At 52.3% G+C, this 16,109-nt stretch overlaps 6 protein-coding genes across 6 annotated transcripts; 4 read left to right on the plus strand and 2 right to left on the minus strand.

The window, feature by feature from the left end:
• Positions 1 to 387: 387 nt before the first annotated feature.
• Positions 388 to 1,284, minus strand: PMZ80_007737 (uncharacterized protein; the record flags this gene model as incomplete). Its single annotated transcript, XM_064876143.1, has 2 exons — positions 388 to 901; positions 956 to 1,284. 2 exons carry the CDS (start codon positions 1,282 to 1,284, stop codon positions 388 to 390), a joined length of 843 nt encoding a protein of 280 aa, XP_064728407.1.
• Positions 1,285 to 1,858: 574 nt separating this feature from the next.
• On the plus strand, positions 1,859 to 4,033 carry PMZ80_007738 (uncharacterized protein; the record flags this gene model as incomplete). Its single annotated transcript, XM_064876144.1, has 1 exon — positions 1,859 to 4,033. The coding sequence occupies one exon, from the start codon at positions 1,859 to 1,861 to the stop codon at positions 4,031 to 4,033; it is 2,175 nt and encodes a 724-aa protein (XP_064728408.1).
• Positions 4,034 to 5,017: 984 nt separating this feature from the next.
• On the plus strand, positions 5,018 to 6,106 carry PMZ80_007739 (uncharacterized protein; the record flags this gene model as incomplete). The annotated part of the gene is made up of 1 exon (XM_064876145.1): positions 5,018 to 6,106. The coding sequence occupies one exon, from the start codon at positions 5,018 to 5,020 to the stop codon at positions 6,104 to 6,106; it is 1,089 nt and encodes a 362-aa protein (XP_064728409.1).
• A 2,602-nt stretch (positions 6,107 to 8,708) lies between these two features.
• On the plus strand, positions 8,709 to 9,476 carry PMZ80_007740 (uncharacterized protein; the record flags this gene model as incomplete). Its single annotated transcript, XM_064876146.1, has 1 exon — positions 8,709 to 9,476. One exon carries the CDS (start codon positions 8,709 to 8,711, stop codon positions 9,474 to 9,476), a length of 768 nt encoding a protein of 255 aa, XP_064728410.1.
• A 438-nt stretch (positions 9,477 to 9,914) lies between these two features.
• PMZ80_007741 (uncharacterized protein) lies at positions 9,915 to 12,521 on the plus strand (the record flags this gene model as incomplete). Its single annotated transcript, XM_064876147.1, has 2 exons — positions 9,915 to 9,922; positions 10,046 to 12,521. 2 exons carry the CDS (start codon positions 9,915 to 9,917, stop codon positions 12,519 to 12,521), a joined length of 2,484 nt encoding a protein of 827 aa, XP_064728411.1.
• A 152-nt stretch (positions 12,522 to 12,673) lies between these two features.
• On the minus strand, positions 12,674 to 15,925 carry PMZ80_007742 (uncharacterized protein; the record flags this gene model as incomplete). Its single annotated transcript, XM_064876148.1, has 2 exons — positions 12,674 to 15,558; positions 15,607 to 15,925. 2 exons carry the CDS (start codon positions 15,923 to 15,925, stop codon positions 12,674 to 12,676), a joined length of 3,204 nt encoding a protein of 1,067 aa, XP_064728412.1.
• Positions 15,926 to 16,109: the final 184 nt, after the last annotated feature.

Below are 16,109 nucleotides of genomic sequence, written 5' to 3' on the forward strand. Positions count from 1 at the left end.
TCCCAATCACAGTACACGTGATCCTGGCTTTTAACCCTACATAACATTTGCTACAAGTTTTGCTCGTCGAAAGTGTCACACAAATGGTCCAATTTGTACATCGCCAACACGCCTGGTCTATGCAATAACGTCTCGTCCAGCTTATGGGGGACGTCAGTACTTCGCAGGAGTCACCCCATGAACGACACGACTTCGACACAGCTAGATTGAGCACTTCTCGTCGCCCATGGATATTCTCAAGTACTCCTTGGAACGTCAGGAGAAGAGTTGCGATGTTCGATTGGGCCACGTGTACACTTTTTGGACTCCTGGTTGATGGGCAAAACCTCAATTTTACACAGAAATCAAGCAAACAGTTAAGAAAGATACCGTCATTCTTTATGTGAGCTAATCTCTTGCTAAGAGCGCAACATACATGCCGATTGCCGTAACTGTTACGGGTGCGAGCACAAATGCCCACGCTTTCAGCCCTTTCCATATGAGATATCTTTTCAACTCCTTCATCTCGGCAGCATCATTAGTCCTCGGAAATTCGATCACCACACCAGAGTCCTTATCCTTCGGCACCTGTATTTCCAAGAACTGGCACAACGGCCCCCAACCTTCCTTGACCTCATACTCCAAAAACGGCCGATCACAATTTCTTGCCAGATCTCGAACCCAGTCATTGTGCATCTCATATGTCCTGGTCGAAAATAGATTTTGACGCGAAATCCCAAAGCGGCGACGAAACAGGTGGGCCATGCCGGTATATATCTGGTGATGCCAATACAGATATGGATCCCAATAGCCGATGATGAAATACGTGGTCGAGGCGTAGAACTCTAGACTATCTTCTACGGACTTCAGCCAAGCTTCAGCCGAGGAGCGCTCGTTCAGAACAACACGCATAGAGGGATACCTATACGACCCTCGTGAGCAAAAATACAGGGCACGATGCTCGGCACAAACTCACATCTCAATTAAGTCATCCACGAATGCAAACCCAGGCAAATCCGTGCTAGCCGGAAAATGATCGAACCAGTTAGCCAGCCACTTGCGCCTCTTCGCCGAGTCCTCTTCGAAACAGCAACGGTGGAAGAGCTTGAGCGCGTCGATGTTGGTCACGAGGTGTGCGCCGTGTAGGCATGGTGCGAGGCCTAGATGAGCTTCTAGTGCGAGCTGCAAGGAGGATGTTCCTGTTCGCCAGAGGCCTGCGCAGAGGACGGATGGGCCGCCTGTGTAAGGGTTTGTTGTGTCGCTTTGCCTGGATGTTGTTTGGCGGATGATGGCTTGATTGGGCATCTTACACAACTGTGTATGAGCTTTTCGAGCAACGCAAGTACATACGTGAATATATCATTAGATTGACTTGTGTGCCGTTCTACAGTAGAATAGCTGGAGTGATGAGGTCAGGACTCAAGGAAAGGCCACCTCACTTATGGGCACCGCTCGAGACGAATCTTTCACAGCTACAGATAGTCCTTAGTTACGACCGTTGTATGCAACGTCTCTATAGACGAACATCCATTACGACTCGCGTTGAGTGATCAAGGAAAGGAGTGCCCCCAATGCTCACTTTTCTCCTGCTGATGACTATGCCTTATGCCTCGAAGATCAGGCATCAAGCCGGCTAAACGTCGGGTCGCTGATCGTGCTCCGACTCCTTTCTAGTCCCACTTTATATCGTGCCGATCAGTGTCTGCTTCACCCTTCTCGAAATTTTGGTTGCGAAAAGTATCTCTGTATCATCCATCAACGACTTTTGACGTCGACAGCACATTGAGTTGTGCACTTCTTGTTGTTCTTTCTTCATCATCGCGACCTTTTACTAGTCATTCTTTAATGCTTTACGCTGTACATTACTGATATATTCACGATGATACCCGCCACTCGACGAGCACCAGCTGCTCTGCGAGCATTTTACGCCGTCGCATCTCCTTCAACAAGATGTATCACTAGACCTTCAATACAACTAAGGCTCCTGCCATTGCAAAGATGGACCCCGCAGTCGACGAGGACATTCTCGTCAATATACCCTCGATTTCAGCAAGTCGCGGCCGAAGCGCAATCCGATCTACAGGATAATGGAGACAAGCCACCCGAGTTCACGAAGTTCGAGGAACTTGCTGACCATAAAATCATCTCCCCTCGAGTCATCGACACCATCACCAACCGCATGAATATTCACACTATGAGCGAAGTCCAAAAAATGACCCTGAACCACTGTCTTGACGGCAGCGACGTGATAGCACAAGCAAGAACTGGTACGGGCAAAACACTGGCCTTCCTGCTCCCCATTGTCCAACGAATCCTCCGCGATCCCAACCTCGAACGACCATCCCGATACGGTGCCTCCGTCGGCGACATCCGCGCCCTGATTATCTCCCCTACTCGTGAACTGGCTGAGCAAATTGCTGTCGAAGCCAAAAAGATAGTGAGCAACACAGCCATAAAAGTACAGACCGCAGTTGGTGGAACCCAGAAGAGCCAACATCTCCGCCGCATGCAACAAGAAGGATGTCACATCTTGGTCGGTACTCCCGGTCGTATTCTTGACATCATATCGGACCGTAGCAGTGGCGTCTCCCTGTCCAATATCGAGACCTTCGTCCTCGATGAAGCCGATCGTCTCCTCGATATCGGTTTCGCGCCTGCGATTCAAGACATTGCCTCGCACATGCCCTCCCCAAGTCAACTCAGCACCGACGGCAGACCTGCACGTCAGACCCTCATGTTCAGCGCCACTGTTCCCAAATCTGTCGTCCAACTCGTCCGAAGCACCTTGAGACCAGACTTTAAGTTTATCCGCACCGTTGACCCCGAGGAGCCGCAAACACACGAAAGAATTCCTCAACACGTTGTTTTCGGAAAAGGTCTTCAAAACCAGATACCAATAATGATGGAGATCGCAGACAAGGCAATTAAAGAGCACAAGGCAGATCCGCAGAACAAGAAGCCATTCAAGGCAATCGTGTACTTTGGCTCTACAGCAGAAGTCGCCATGACCTTTGAGGCATTCACCAAGATGCGAGACCCAGACCAACCGCGCTCGATGTTCGCTACGCACCCGCTCGATCCATGCCGCATCTTTCAGATGCACGGTAAACTGCAGCAGGCACAACGAACACGTGAGTCGCAGGGCTTCCGCAACAGCGAGTCTGCCATCCTGTTCAGTTCCGATGTAACAGCGCGAGGCATGGACTTCCCTGATGTCTCCCACGTTATACAGATTGGTCTACCTAGGTCGTCAGACGACTACGTCCATCGTATTGGTCGAACTGGTCGTGCCGGAAAGAGTGGTGAGGGTTGGCTGATTCTCAACGACGATGAACGCCGCGATATCACGCAAAAAATGAGGAACAGCGGAATCAACCTCATTGAGTCACCCCTTGTCACCTCCGATCTAGATATGACCAAGGGTGCACAAATACCCTCGCACATCGCTAGACTACTCAAGCTAGTGGAAGTCGGTGTCAAGTCTGTGCCGCACAGTGTCAAGAATGCAACGTATGCGGCACTGTTGGGTGTATTGCAACAGCAGAACCCGAGTCGGAGCAAGCAGCAACAGATAGATATGATGAACCAGCTTGCGAAGTTCGGGTGGGGAATGAATGAGCCACCTGCGCTGTCGAGGAACCTGGTCGCAAAAATCGGCATGTCGGGAGTTCAGGGCATCAGATATGAAGAGCATCGTGATCGGGACGACCGTGGTGGCTACGCTGATAGAAATAGTGGACGAGGTGGGTACGGGGATAGAGATGGTGGGAGAGGCGGCTTTGGTGGTCGAGACGGTGGGTCAAGAGGTGGTTTCGACAGAGATGGGGGTCGCCAGGATAGTGGTAAGGGCGTGTTTGGTGGTGGGTCCGGCGATGCATTCGACGCATTAGGTATGGGAGGCGGTGCAAGTGGTGGAAGAGATGGTGGAAGAGGAGGTGGTGGCAGAAGTGGTGGGTTTGGTGGTCGCGATGGAGGTTCAAGAGGAGGCAACTTTGGTGGTAGAGGCGGTGACTTCGGCGGCAGAGGTGGTGGTGGAAGAAGGGACAGATACTAAATCGGCACTACGTGAGTCGAAGATGTTCAGATCTGTCCGAAGATTCATTTATGTATAAAAAGTTGTCGGCGAGAGCAGCACAAAGCTGTCTCCTCGACAGAGGTCACGCACGCGGCCCGCAAGCAGCATGCTGGGTGAAGCAGTGCGTGGAGAAAAGAGATACCCGTCTACGTCAGGTCAGGGAACGAGGAAGCATATAGACCGGCGTTTGTGCGGACTATATCAGCAGGAGTCCTGCTGGCTGAAGGTGTACAGGCAGATGATTCTGGGCAGGCACAGTACTGTAATGTTTTGATTAGTTTAGAAATGAATGCCCAACTCTGAGAACCTCAATCTCTGTTTTGACTATGAATGTGATGAGAGTTCAGTGACTGATATGGCTAATACTAGTACTCTTGTTGCTACCCGAGCTCTCTAGGCATGTCTGGTCTCATTCATCCTCAGCCGGAGCTGCTCTCAGCAATGATGTACTGTAGCCACCTCTGACCTCGGCGATGACGATGTATAACCATGTTCTGTAAAAGATCCAGTCGTGCTCGGTCAAATATGGCATCGCTGGTCCTTTGGTGAAGATTCTTGCGTTATATTCTCTCAATCTCAAGGGTAACCAGGATAATTTGCTTCCTAAGTTGATTGATGGAAGATACCTACTACATTAAGGCCTCGGATGAGAAAATGGTCAAGAGTCCGGGGACTGTAGTGGAACCACTTCATAATATCGTAACGACGACCGCATTGTCCGGCAAGCTGCAGGTCGATTTATAACACAAGCAAATCTATCCCAGAACCTTGTCACACGTCGCGCTGTAACAAATCGTGGTCTCTGCCATCGCCGAGACTATCTGCCAGCCACGACATGGTACACATCATGTCTACCATGTATTTGCAGCTTGAACGCTGAATTTCATGCACACCACAAGCTACGGCTACCACATACTAATTACACATCCAGGCTACCTGCCAGACTTGACACTTTCAGCAGACATGCCAGTGTACCTCGCCCATGGCTTCCGCTGGCAACGAGGTGGCTTTACAGGCGCCCGCACACATGCCATCATCCACAACCTGGAGGATGCGTCGACCGAGTACATTCAGAATGAACAGACCCAGGCGACTCTCCTCAAGAGTTTCAGGGAGCTATACCCGTCACTTATGATGCAGCTAGAAGACCCCCGTACAGGCAAGAAGCTAGAATTCCTGGAACAGTATGACCCGGACGACGAGGCCCCGGAGGTCGCAGAAAGCCAGGACTTTGCATATGTTTGCGACCGAGTCATCACGATCGCGGCTAGGAATACTGCTGTACCTGCGTCTACACATTCACCCGTCGACGAGCAGCCAAAGACTACAAGCACCTCATTGCACGTTCCGAATAACCGACCGCGCACGTCTTCTTCTCCGGGCAAGCCCAAGACAGCCTCCCCACACAGTTCCTCCTCAATCCCCCGTCACGACCCCTCCGCTCTCTCCATAAACATCGAAGACGCAATGTCCAGCGGTCCAGCCGTAACACCCCAAGCCTGGGAAGCCCTAGCCGAACTCCGTGATAAACTTGCAGAAGGAGAAAAGATAGGATGGTGGGTCATTTACAACGGGGATCCGGATCGTCTGTTCGATTCTGTGAGTGACTACGACGACGATGAACCAGAAGAGGAGGAAGAGGAGGCAGAAGCAGAAGGCGCAAAAACACCCACACAATCTGAGCCGTACATGAACGGAAACGGGCATGGAATCCTAGGCCAGCCGCTCCCCAGCATGCTCCCGCCCGACCTGAAAGACCTAGTCCTCGAAGAGAACAAAGAGAATGAAAACCCACATCCGATCGGCATGGCGATTCCGCATCCGCCGCCTGCGCCGCCCTTGGAGAGGCCCGTTGTGACGGGGACTGGGGCAAGGCCAAAGAGTAGTAGGAGTTTTACGAATCCGCTGAAGAAGAGGAGTAGTAAGGCGAATTTGAGGGTGGAGAGGAGGGATGAGGAGATTCCGGAGCCGCCGAAGTTGAAGGAGTTGGGGAGGAAGGAGGGGTTTAGGAGTAAGTTTTTTGGGGGTTTGGGGGGTGGGAAGGCGGGGTGATGGTGAATCACGACGAAGATTGACTGGATTTGCACCTGCTGTCAAGCTCAGCTCCTACTGTGGCCTTTCAAAGCTTGAGGATACACCTACACGGATCGCATCTCGTGTACGAAGCTTTATCGGCTGTCGATCTGCGTACATCACGCTACCGAGAACGTATCTGTTTTGTTCAGACAAAGCGAGCAAGACGTGAGTGCCACTACGCTCTCGGGTAGAGCCCAAAGCGTGACGGAAGTCACGATCTAATCGCCGACCTGGCAGCATTTGATATGCTCAAGCGACGACTAAACGAACCAGACACTCAATGGACAAGAACCCAGTCAATGTCAAGCAGTGACGACTATGTTTCAGACCCTGGATGGACGAAGGTGCAGTCAACGATGTCGAGAAGCGACGGCCCTCCTGCGATCACCCTTTAGTGCCCACGACATTACAAACTCGTTCAATAACATGGATCATTTCGACTTCCAGCATTGCTTTCCTGCACTTACTGGGTTAGGCAAAGTATCCTAGTCGGCATCATGCTGAGAAATGGATCAAAATCAAATCACCGGGACAAGATCATGCATTGTTGTAACTCTTGTGCTGTCGTCATCGTCAACAAGACACTCGACAACATCTGCTTACGAGCAGGTGCGCAAGCGGACGCCAACACAATAAGAGCAAGACAAATGTCGTCCGTTCTTATAGTAAAATACATTCAGGCACGGTGTACAGATGATTGAGGTCTCATCCTCCTGTGTATGTTCGCCAATCATTATGGCACTCACCTACGGTATTGATTACTCCGCACGCGGCTCACTGCATACTCCTGCAGCAGAATGAGCATAAGTCCCAGCCTAAACACAGTCCGAGTTTAAGGGTGAAGAGGCTCAGCCTATCATATGCTGGGTGACTTGTCACTTTCTGAAGTGTGCCACAAGCTGGCTCGAGACTTCGAGTCGCCTGGGTGGTCCCTATTCTCCGAGCCGAGCGTGTGACAGTCATATCGAATTCTTGTTGCGCCAGACCACATTTACCAGCATTCACACCTTCCGACACCAGAAAGCCATCATGGTGAGCTATGCATGGCAGTCGAGCTGATCTTACAGATTAGTTTCGCTCTTGACTTGGTAGCGACACGACGTGATATTCACTATGCTGGTCAAATTGCGAAGTATCGAACCGTCTAGCCGTATCATGAGCGGTCTCCTTTCCAGTGACGACATCATAGCAGTCGAGGTGCGTAAACATGTTTACAGGTTCGTATAGAGAGAAAGATCATTTCCTGTTCTGACTGAGCGGTCCCACTGCAGAAGTGACGGCATCGACGGTCCAGACTCGCAGGCACTGCCCAGACATGGACCTAATTCGGGGGTTTTGCTGCGTTTGCTCTCACCAATGCCCCCCTCAGCCTTGAGCTTCAGCCAAGATAGGTCTTTGTGCCTGGTGCATCTGAGCACTGCATCTTCCGGTGACTCTACGATTTACGATTCTCCTGCAACTACAGCTGATGTTGACTGCACAACCGTGTGCAGAACGCTGCCGCTCCTATTGAAAGCTAGGAACAGCTGTTCCTCCCATCCGCTCCGCTGACGTGACTTCAAGCTTAAACGCTGGCCCCAATTTTGGACTCAACATCTGCACGAGGCAGCAATCCCTTCTCACCAGAACTCATTTAGCCATTTACTCTCGAGATCGCTCTTTTGGGCTTGTTCGGGATAGCAGGCAACTGCTATGGCCAATCATGAATTCCTGTGGCGCAAAGTATGGCGTTTCCCTAACCTTTTCTGACCAGCACCTGGCCGCGCCTGGTTATGAACTTCCCTATTGAGAAACCCACTTGCACCGACTCTTCTACGCAGAGTCTGGCCTGGCCTGCGCAGAGGACCTATTCACCAGATCGTTATGGGGCGGAGAGCATCTCAGACGTACACAGTTGAGGCTCTTAGGCAACACTCATGATATTTGGCTTCAGATCATGTCGTTCGTATCCATACTTATAGTCTGTATCAGCGTTCAACATGTTGAGTGTATTGCACGCTGCAGACACAGTCCGGCTTAGGTCGTTGTTCGCTACGGCCCCACTATTACCTTCTGTGCCAGCACTTCAAGCTACGTGTCACCAGATCGAAAGCGGTAACATGGACCGTCACACTCGACCCAGCCTACAGCGAGCGCCAACCTCAGGATCACTTCATAGCGACCATGTGAGTCGTGTTTCGCGCGAGCCAAGGAACAGAAGTACGTCGCCAATGGTATTGTCAGCTACAGATTTAGCTAACGGAAACAAGGGTCCCAACATGAGGCATCCGTCGATATCAAACGACGAACGAGCTCGTCACCCAAGTCGACTCCTACAGAAAGCCTACCATATGCATGCCCATATGCCAAGCACGATGCAGAAACCTATTCACACAAAAACGTTAGCGATCACGATTACCGCAACTGCTCCACTGGCTACTGGACGTCCATCGCTCGACTGAAACAGCACCTCTATCGTACGCATGATCGTTCACTGCGATGCTGCCAAAGATGCTGGCAGAACTTTCCAAATGACACTGCGCTCAGAGAACACGTTCAAAAGCGATTATGCGAAGTGAAGCCAGTACCGGACGAGAAGATGGACGCGGAGCAGCGCATTGCCATCCATGAACGAGTGCAAGGCAACCCATTCAGATCCTGGTACAGAATCTATGCAATTTTGTTCCCGGAAGATGAAGAACCAGCTTCCCCGTATGCAGAATGGGTCACTGGTGAGGACCTCCGGAACTGTTTCTCGCTGTTGATGAACAGTCTGCCACGACTACTGGCGCAAGCAGCTTTAACGCGGCATCCAGAGGCGAAAGGAACACGACTTGGCAGAGATGATGAATTCCCAACGACTGCAGATACTGTTCAGAAGGCACTGATGCTCTGCCAGAAAGAGTTCGCTCAAAGAGCCGACCTAAGCCATGTCTTTGCGAGCCGCTCGTCGTCACCAGAAGGCAGTCTTTCCAGCGGCAGCGAGAGACGTGTTGCGGTAGCTCCGAGCGCTCAAGGCGGCCCAGAACAGTCGCATCACAGACATGCGCGCAGCTTCTCGGTTAATACTCAAGGCAATCGTCACATGCAAGACCAGGGAATACACGAGGGATCTAGCTCAACGTCTAGCACTGGCATGAGCGTTGATGAGCAGATTGCACAACTCAGTCGGCATGGACGCTACCATCACACCACGCAGCAAGAGCTCGGAGGCGGCTCTTCCACTTCTACCGCGCCCCACACACTTGCATCCTACGCCGCAATCAGCGCAGCTACGACGGACGGGAATTCACTTCGCGCACCCAGCCTCGATGAGCTCTTCCCGCACTGCGGCATGGATGATATGTCGGAGTATGAGTATTCATAGTCAAGGATCTTTGCACCTGAATGATCGGCCGAGACAGAAGCGCAGCATGGACGACACAATGGAGGACTTCTTCGTGCTTGAGGCTGGTACTCGTGCGCCACTGTCGTTACTGTATTAGTGTATTCATAGAGTGTATTTCTATAGCGAACTATTCGTACACCTTGCGCAGGAGTGCAGTTGAGGCCTCAAGGCTGCAACAACCACGTGACATTTGTTGTGATCGCTAAAGCACGCTAAGCAAAATGCGCGTGCCTGCCTGTATCGCGTTGCAACCCTAACCCTAAGTTCTCCTTTCACGCATTCTCGACTTCATCAAGAAACATTGGTCTCGACCACAGGGGCGGCGCAAGCGGTGTCAGGCGTCTAGAGTCATTGTCGCACAGTGCGCTGTTCACTGAAACATATCCTCTCTGCAAAAATCACCTTCCCACATTGAAAATGCCACGGTCAGCAAGGAGAAGAAGCACGCCTTTGTCTCCTGCGAAGTCACGCGAGGCGCCAACTCCACAACGGCAGACTCGGCGCTCAACTCGAACTCGGAGTTGCGAGCCCGAGAATGTTCTAGCTAGGAACGCGAGGCGTCAGCAACGACAGCTTGAATCAGTGGTAGAGCAAGAAGACACAGTCGTTGTTCAAGGTTCTGGTGACGCTGGTCAACCTGATGTCGTCGTCGCGGCTAACGTTGCAGATGCGGAGGAAGATGTCGGTGTCACTCCTCGTGCAGCAGATGCAATTGACGATGCCGATGAAGCCTCAGAACCTGCAGACTCACTGGCCTCTTCAAGTGAAGAGACGCCGATTGTCCTTGACCATGAAGAAATCATTGCGAACTTAGGAGCTATCAGCCAAAATGCAGATGACGTCCTGAGTCAGTTTAAGAAGATGTCCATTGACCAGATTGGAAAAGCACTCGCAGAGCCAGAATCGACTATTTCGAAAAGGATCTTCAAGTTTGCTCAACGGCTGCGAGACTCGACTGAGCCATGCGGGAAGGCGCATATGTTACCGCTACAAACCCTTCAGCAACTTCTCGAGACTAATGATCTGCCTACTAATGGAGCGTGTCTCTTGTTCATGAAGACCAATCTTGCGCGTTTAATGCTCGCACTCTTCAATGTACAGCTGGAGGACAGAGACCTGTCAAGCTTCGATTGCCTGCAACATCTTACAATCGTCCAGCCATTTCCAGAGCCGTTTGTGACCCCAACTCTCGCACAGCAAGCTGAGCCCACTGGCTTCAGCCGAGAATGTGAACAGAAGACCCTACATCTGGGGGTATCTATTCTCACGCAGCTCTATATCAAACTTGCGACTGACAACTTTGACGAGAATGATTTTGACCCCGATCTGCTACTTCAGCAGGTCTTTACGGACGAAGACGGGAACTTGAGAAATATGTCCTTGCATCATGACCTGGCGGACGACAGGTCTAGTACAAAAAGGAGCATTGAGAAGAGGATGCAGGATATACGTAGGTACATCTCCACGGATGCAGACAAGCCACTCAACCTGGAAGGGCTCCAGAAAAGATATGCACGCAAAGCCTTTCTAGAACGCGCCGTAGCATGGACGATGGATAGAGGCGAACAGCTAGCTATGGCGGTCGATAATGAGGGCGGTGTTTCTGCTATTAGGGATGTTCTGGAAGCAGGTCCACAAGATGTCACGCCGAGACCGGCGAAACAGAAGCAGAGCTCGAGACGGTCACGTGGGGAGCAACCACAGGAGGATGGAACGTCGTTTCTTGCAGCTTTGGATGATGAGCTAGACGCAGCTGATGAGGAATCAGAAGAGGAAGAGGAAGAAAGCGAGATCGACGAGCAAGAAGAGGAGCGGCAGGAACAGGTTGAGGTTGAGGTCGAAAAGCCCGTCGTACCTGAGCGTCAACATCCTGAGACAATTCCTGAATCTCCTCAAGCGGAAGGCGATCAACCAGAAGTCCTACAGGAGCAAGCAGATGATGCAGATATGCAACCAGAAGCCGAAGTTGAAGCCGAAATCGAAGCCGAAGCTGCCGATGTCATGGGTGACGACGAGCAAGTCGAGCAAGGTCTACCAGATTCAGCAGAACCCCAACCAGACTGGATGACCCAACCCACGCAAGAAACACGAGACGTCCTCGCCGTGATCGAACGCCAAGCGAAAAAGGGCAATAAAGAGAACATCCCACCAGCCAAGCGACGCGGACTTACTGACCGCCAGCCCGATGCACGAAGATTCGACTATGAGACGGACACGTTTCGACCTGCATCTCAATCTCATTCGCAACCTCAAGAACAGCAGCGCGACCCCGGAAAAAGATCACGTGGAGACGATGAGGGTAGCGATGACGACGCCTTCGAGACAGATACACGAAACGTCAAACGAGCTCGCCCAACGAATGGCAAAGCTCCCGCGGCACGCGAAGACCGAAGTGAATCAGCCATGTTCATCAACGACAGTGTAGAGCCGGAAGAACCAGTACGTGCCCGCAGCCACGCGTCCACCCAAACCCAAACCCAAACCGTCTCAAAACGTCCCGCCATATCAAACAGTCGTGTTGCGCCCTCCTCGACCGCACCGTCACCCGCCCGCCGTGCGCCCTCAGCGACAATATCCTCTCGCGCACGGTCACAAACACCATCAGCATCAATTTCCGCCTCAGCACCACCCCCCTCATCATACGAACAATACCAAGCAACCAAACGCGAAGCCGCCGCAAACGTCCGCCTCGCCTCCCTCGTCACCTCCGCGACTCGTCCGCGTCCCCCACAGGTTCGCCGTCCCTGGAGCGAGGAAGAGGTCATTCGTCTCTGGGATCTCATGGGGAAGCATGGGACATCGTGGTCGATGATCAAGAACGCTGATAACTTAATGGATGAGCCAAAGTTGGGGGGACGCAGTCAAGTACAGTTGAAGGATAAGGCGCGGAACATGAAGTTGGATTTTCTGAAGGCGGAACGGCCGCTGCCGGTGGAGTTGGAGGGGGTGACGATTAGTAAGGGGCATAGGGAGATGTTGAGGGGTATTGGGATCGCGGTGCCGGGGGAGGAGGAGGAGGAGTAGATGACGCTGAGCTACCTGGGTCATTATGTGAGAGGAAGAGTTTTCGGATACAACTGTTCGGGCGGTGTATTTTCAGACGCATGGCCGTGTTGCGTGTCTAGCTAGGTGATCTCACCATGAACGTCGTGCAGTATCAAGAGGCTTATATCGCTTCATCGGGCTGATCCGTCGTGCTTCATCTGTATCACCATCTCCCTCGCTCGACACAGAAGGACTTCCCGGTTCCTCACGTCCATCCCTGATCCAACCGTGGCGTCGACCTGATCAATCAGTGTCTTTACACCGTCCTCCTTGTACCCAGTCATACTGACGAGCTCACTGACCATGCCATCCAGCACTTCCCTGGTCACAGGCGGCGATAAGTGACCCACATATCCGAGCTCGTCCATCGTCTTACCCTTCAGTTGATCGAAGACCTTCCAGTCCCACTCTGCTAATCGACGTGCTTCTCGCGCTCGCCGTACCGCTGTAGCATGTTCCGCCGCTGCAGTACCGTAGGACTCGAGGAGTTCCTCGAATTGACCCAACGGAACGGTAGACTTGGGAGCAGGATTTGCGCCACTGGCTCTTTCGCGTTCTTCGAGAACCGAAAGCTCCACTTTTCGAGTCACTGTCTCTCCAGCCGCGATACTCGCCTGCCAGGCATTGAAAGCCTGCGCGTCTGCTTCGGTTACCTCTCTATCCGCCATGATCGCATTGACGGCTGCGACTATCACCTTGCGACGTGATCGCGCGTAGCAGTGGTCCTCAATGCCGTACTTGCAGTATTCATGGGTTGGACTTTTGAGTTCACCGTACTCTTCCTTCCATTCGTACTCTCTGGCACGCTCCAACCATCCTGGAATCTCGTTGTTTGAGGTATCATTAGGTTCCTGAGTAGGTTCTCCGATGCCAGTAATTACCCAGCCCTTGTCTCGCGCAAGTTGGATCTTGGCTTGGTCTTTTGGCGGCCTTTCAGCTAACGGTGTCAAGTTCGTTGTTGCGTTGGCACCATCGTTACGGTTGATGACACATCCGGAGGCAGCCAAGGGGGAGCTAGACTGACCCTCCGCTCTTACCTCTCCAGTAAGGTCTGACGGTGGCTCAGAACACCCATGACCGGGATTGACCAGGGTCAGGGTTGGCGTATCGCTTTGCGGTGCATTGTCGGGCTGCCCGGAAGATAGATTTGTGGGCTCTACCTTCGGCAGATCGAGATCGCTCTGTTGACCAGCACCACCTCTAATGCCTGAAGGCTTGGCATGAGAAGACTCATCGCCAACGTCACTTTCGTCCTGCTCTACCGCCTGTGCAGCTGTTAGCTCGTCTTGTTGTAGGCTCTCGGTGTCGGGCTGAGCACTGCGAAGCATATTGCTCTGATGCTCAGCTTGTCTCAAGGATGTAAGTGACTGAGTGAACTCGAGCACGTGCCGTTGCACGTTGCGGGCAGTCTCCTGGGTCGTATCGCGTTGGTCAGTAAGAGCCACGTCAGCTATGATATGAGGAGCCTGCTCGTTAGGACGACCAGCATGACCTCGGACAACGGCCTGACTGCCATCGCGAGATGTTCCTACCCGTGCGTCATTCGCGCTCCTCTCAAGATCACTGGCTCCATGCTCACGAGCAGGTAACTCGCCCTCCCACGCCCTGACACCTCTGATACTCCCTCGGGTGAAGAAGTCTCCGGTCACTTCTGGCGGAAGGTCTGGCGAGAAGTGACCCGAGACTTTCTTACCCGAGGGAGTAGTTCTGTCATACCGCCGGTTTGGACCGGCGCCTCGCAGTATCTGACCTGGTACAGGGAATGTCTGGCGGTCTGCGCTGTGGAAATTCGGCCCTCCCCGCTCAGTGGCAAATTCTGCGTAAGTATCAATATTCCCCCTTTCGTTGACCCATTGCATACGCGCTATGTCGGGAAAACCTGGGTTCTGGACGAAGCTCTGCAGCGGAAAGACCGTGTTTGGTGTTTGAGAGTAGAAGCTGCTTTGACTGATCGGATCAAGGAAGTACTGCTGAGGACTGTGCATGGCCGGACTGGGCTGACTAAAGGTGGAGGACGAGGAGATAGGAGGTGCAATATCAGAAGAATCGACGATCAGAGGACCTGTACGCGTAGTCGTAATTGGTACGATCTCGCTGGTTGAAGGAAGCCGACCTGGTGGTCGAGTAGTGGGTAAGGGCTGGAAGGGAGCAGTAGTCGGGTTGAAGGAGAACGAAGGCGCAGCGCTAGAGGTGGACACAGACGCAAGAGGTTGCCGACTAGGTTCTTGATCCGCTAGAGGTGGCGAAGATGTGCCATCAACTTGAGGCCTGGGCTGCATGGCAATCGACCTTGCCTCCCGAGCTACATCTGTGTTTCTTCTGATAAGCTTTGTAAGGAGCTCATGCACGCCAGCCTCCCGCACTGACTCACGGAATTCCCAGGACCACAAGTGCCAGTATATCTCCGAGTCGTCGAGCGGAAACGTGCAAGCCTCCAGCTTCTCAAACCACATTTGTGCTACCCATGCTTCGTCTTCGGCCATCTTGTGTTCGTCCTTACGTATGGCAATTTCAGGTGACGATAGCTCTCCGTAGTACTCCATGTAATTGTTCTGGCCAAGCTGGAATCGCTGCAGTCGAGTTAGACCGCGTTCATCGGGCACATCAGGGTCCTGGTTTTCACTCTTCTGTCGTTCTATTGCCTCGATGGCAGACTCGATATCGGCCTGTAGCGCGGATCGTGCAACGCGTTCGACCTCCCACTTCTGCTCTGCGACCTGTCGAGCATGCTTTGTGGCAAACTCCACAAGATCACGATCTAGTCTCTCATTGTAGGCTTCGGTCTCAGTTGCTGTGATTCCTTCACTACTTGCAGGTTGCTCGGCGCCAGATACCGTGCCTTGCTCTTCGAGCACTGCCGTGCCGTTGTCGTCACCGTGCCGTGGTGGAGTGAAGGGAATGCTGTCATTGCCTACTGACCAATCGCGTGGTGGAGAGGGGACTGGCTCTTCAGGGTCATCTTCAGAGGACGCCAGCTCGTCCTGAGTGCGGAAGCCACTCAACGTTAACGTCTTGTCTATGACTTGATCCTAAAAAGCTTCATGCTGAACAAGCTCGTCATAACGAATGATGCGGTTGTGATCAGGATTTCGAGCATTTGTGTTGAGTTCGCGAACGTACACATCGGTCTGAATATGTGTAGCAAAATTATCTTCTGCCAATGTGAAAGGAAATGCATCTGGAAGTGCGGCGGATCCATCTGAATCACCCCCACCTTCTCCAGTGTTGGCTTCGAACTCGTCAGCACAGCGTTTTGCATTTCCAAAGGCGAGGACATTACCTAGCTTACTATCTATCTTCGGCTGCTGTGTTGACTCACCTTCTCCAGACGCCTCGATGTTCTGCTTGAGCAAAGGCACCTCTTTATCGATGTTTCCAGACATTGCGTACTTATGGAAGGTCGTAAAGGATGTATGAGGAAAGAAAGATCGTCTTTGCCCTTGTAAGTCCCAGAGACCTGATATACACCATAGAAGATGTTGTCGTTTGCGAAACAACAGTGGTTGCTATCTGTTTGAGAGGCATAATCGCTGATGAAGCAGTCGAGCAAGTATTGTTAGTCTTGGA

The sequence above is a fragment of the Knufia obscura genome, assembly GCF_036327395.1.
Source record: "Knufia obscura strain CCFEE 5817 isolate CBS 148926 chromosome Unknown scaffold_9, whole genome shotgun sequence".
NCBI classification, from domain to species: Eukaryota; Fungi; Ascomycota; class Eurotiomycetes; order Chaetothyriales; family Trichomeriaceae; genus Knufia; species Knufia obscura.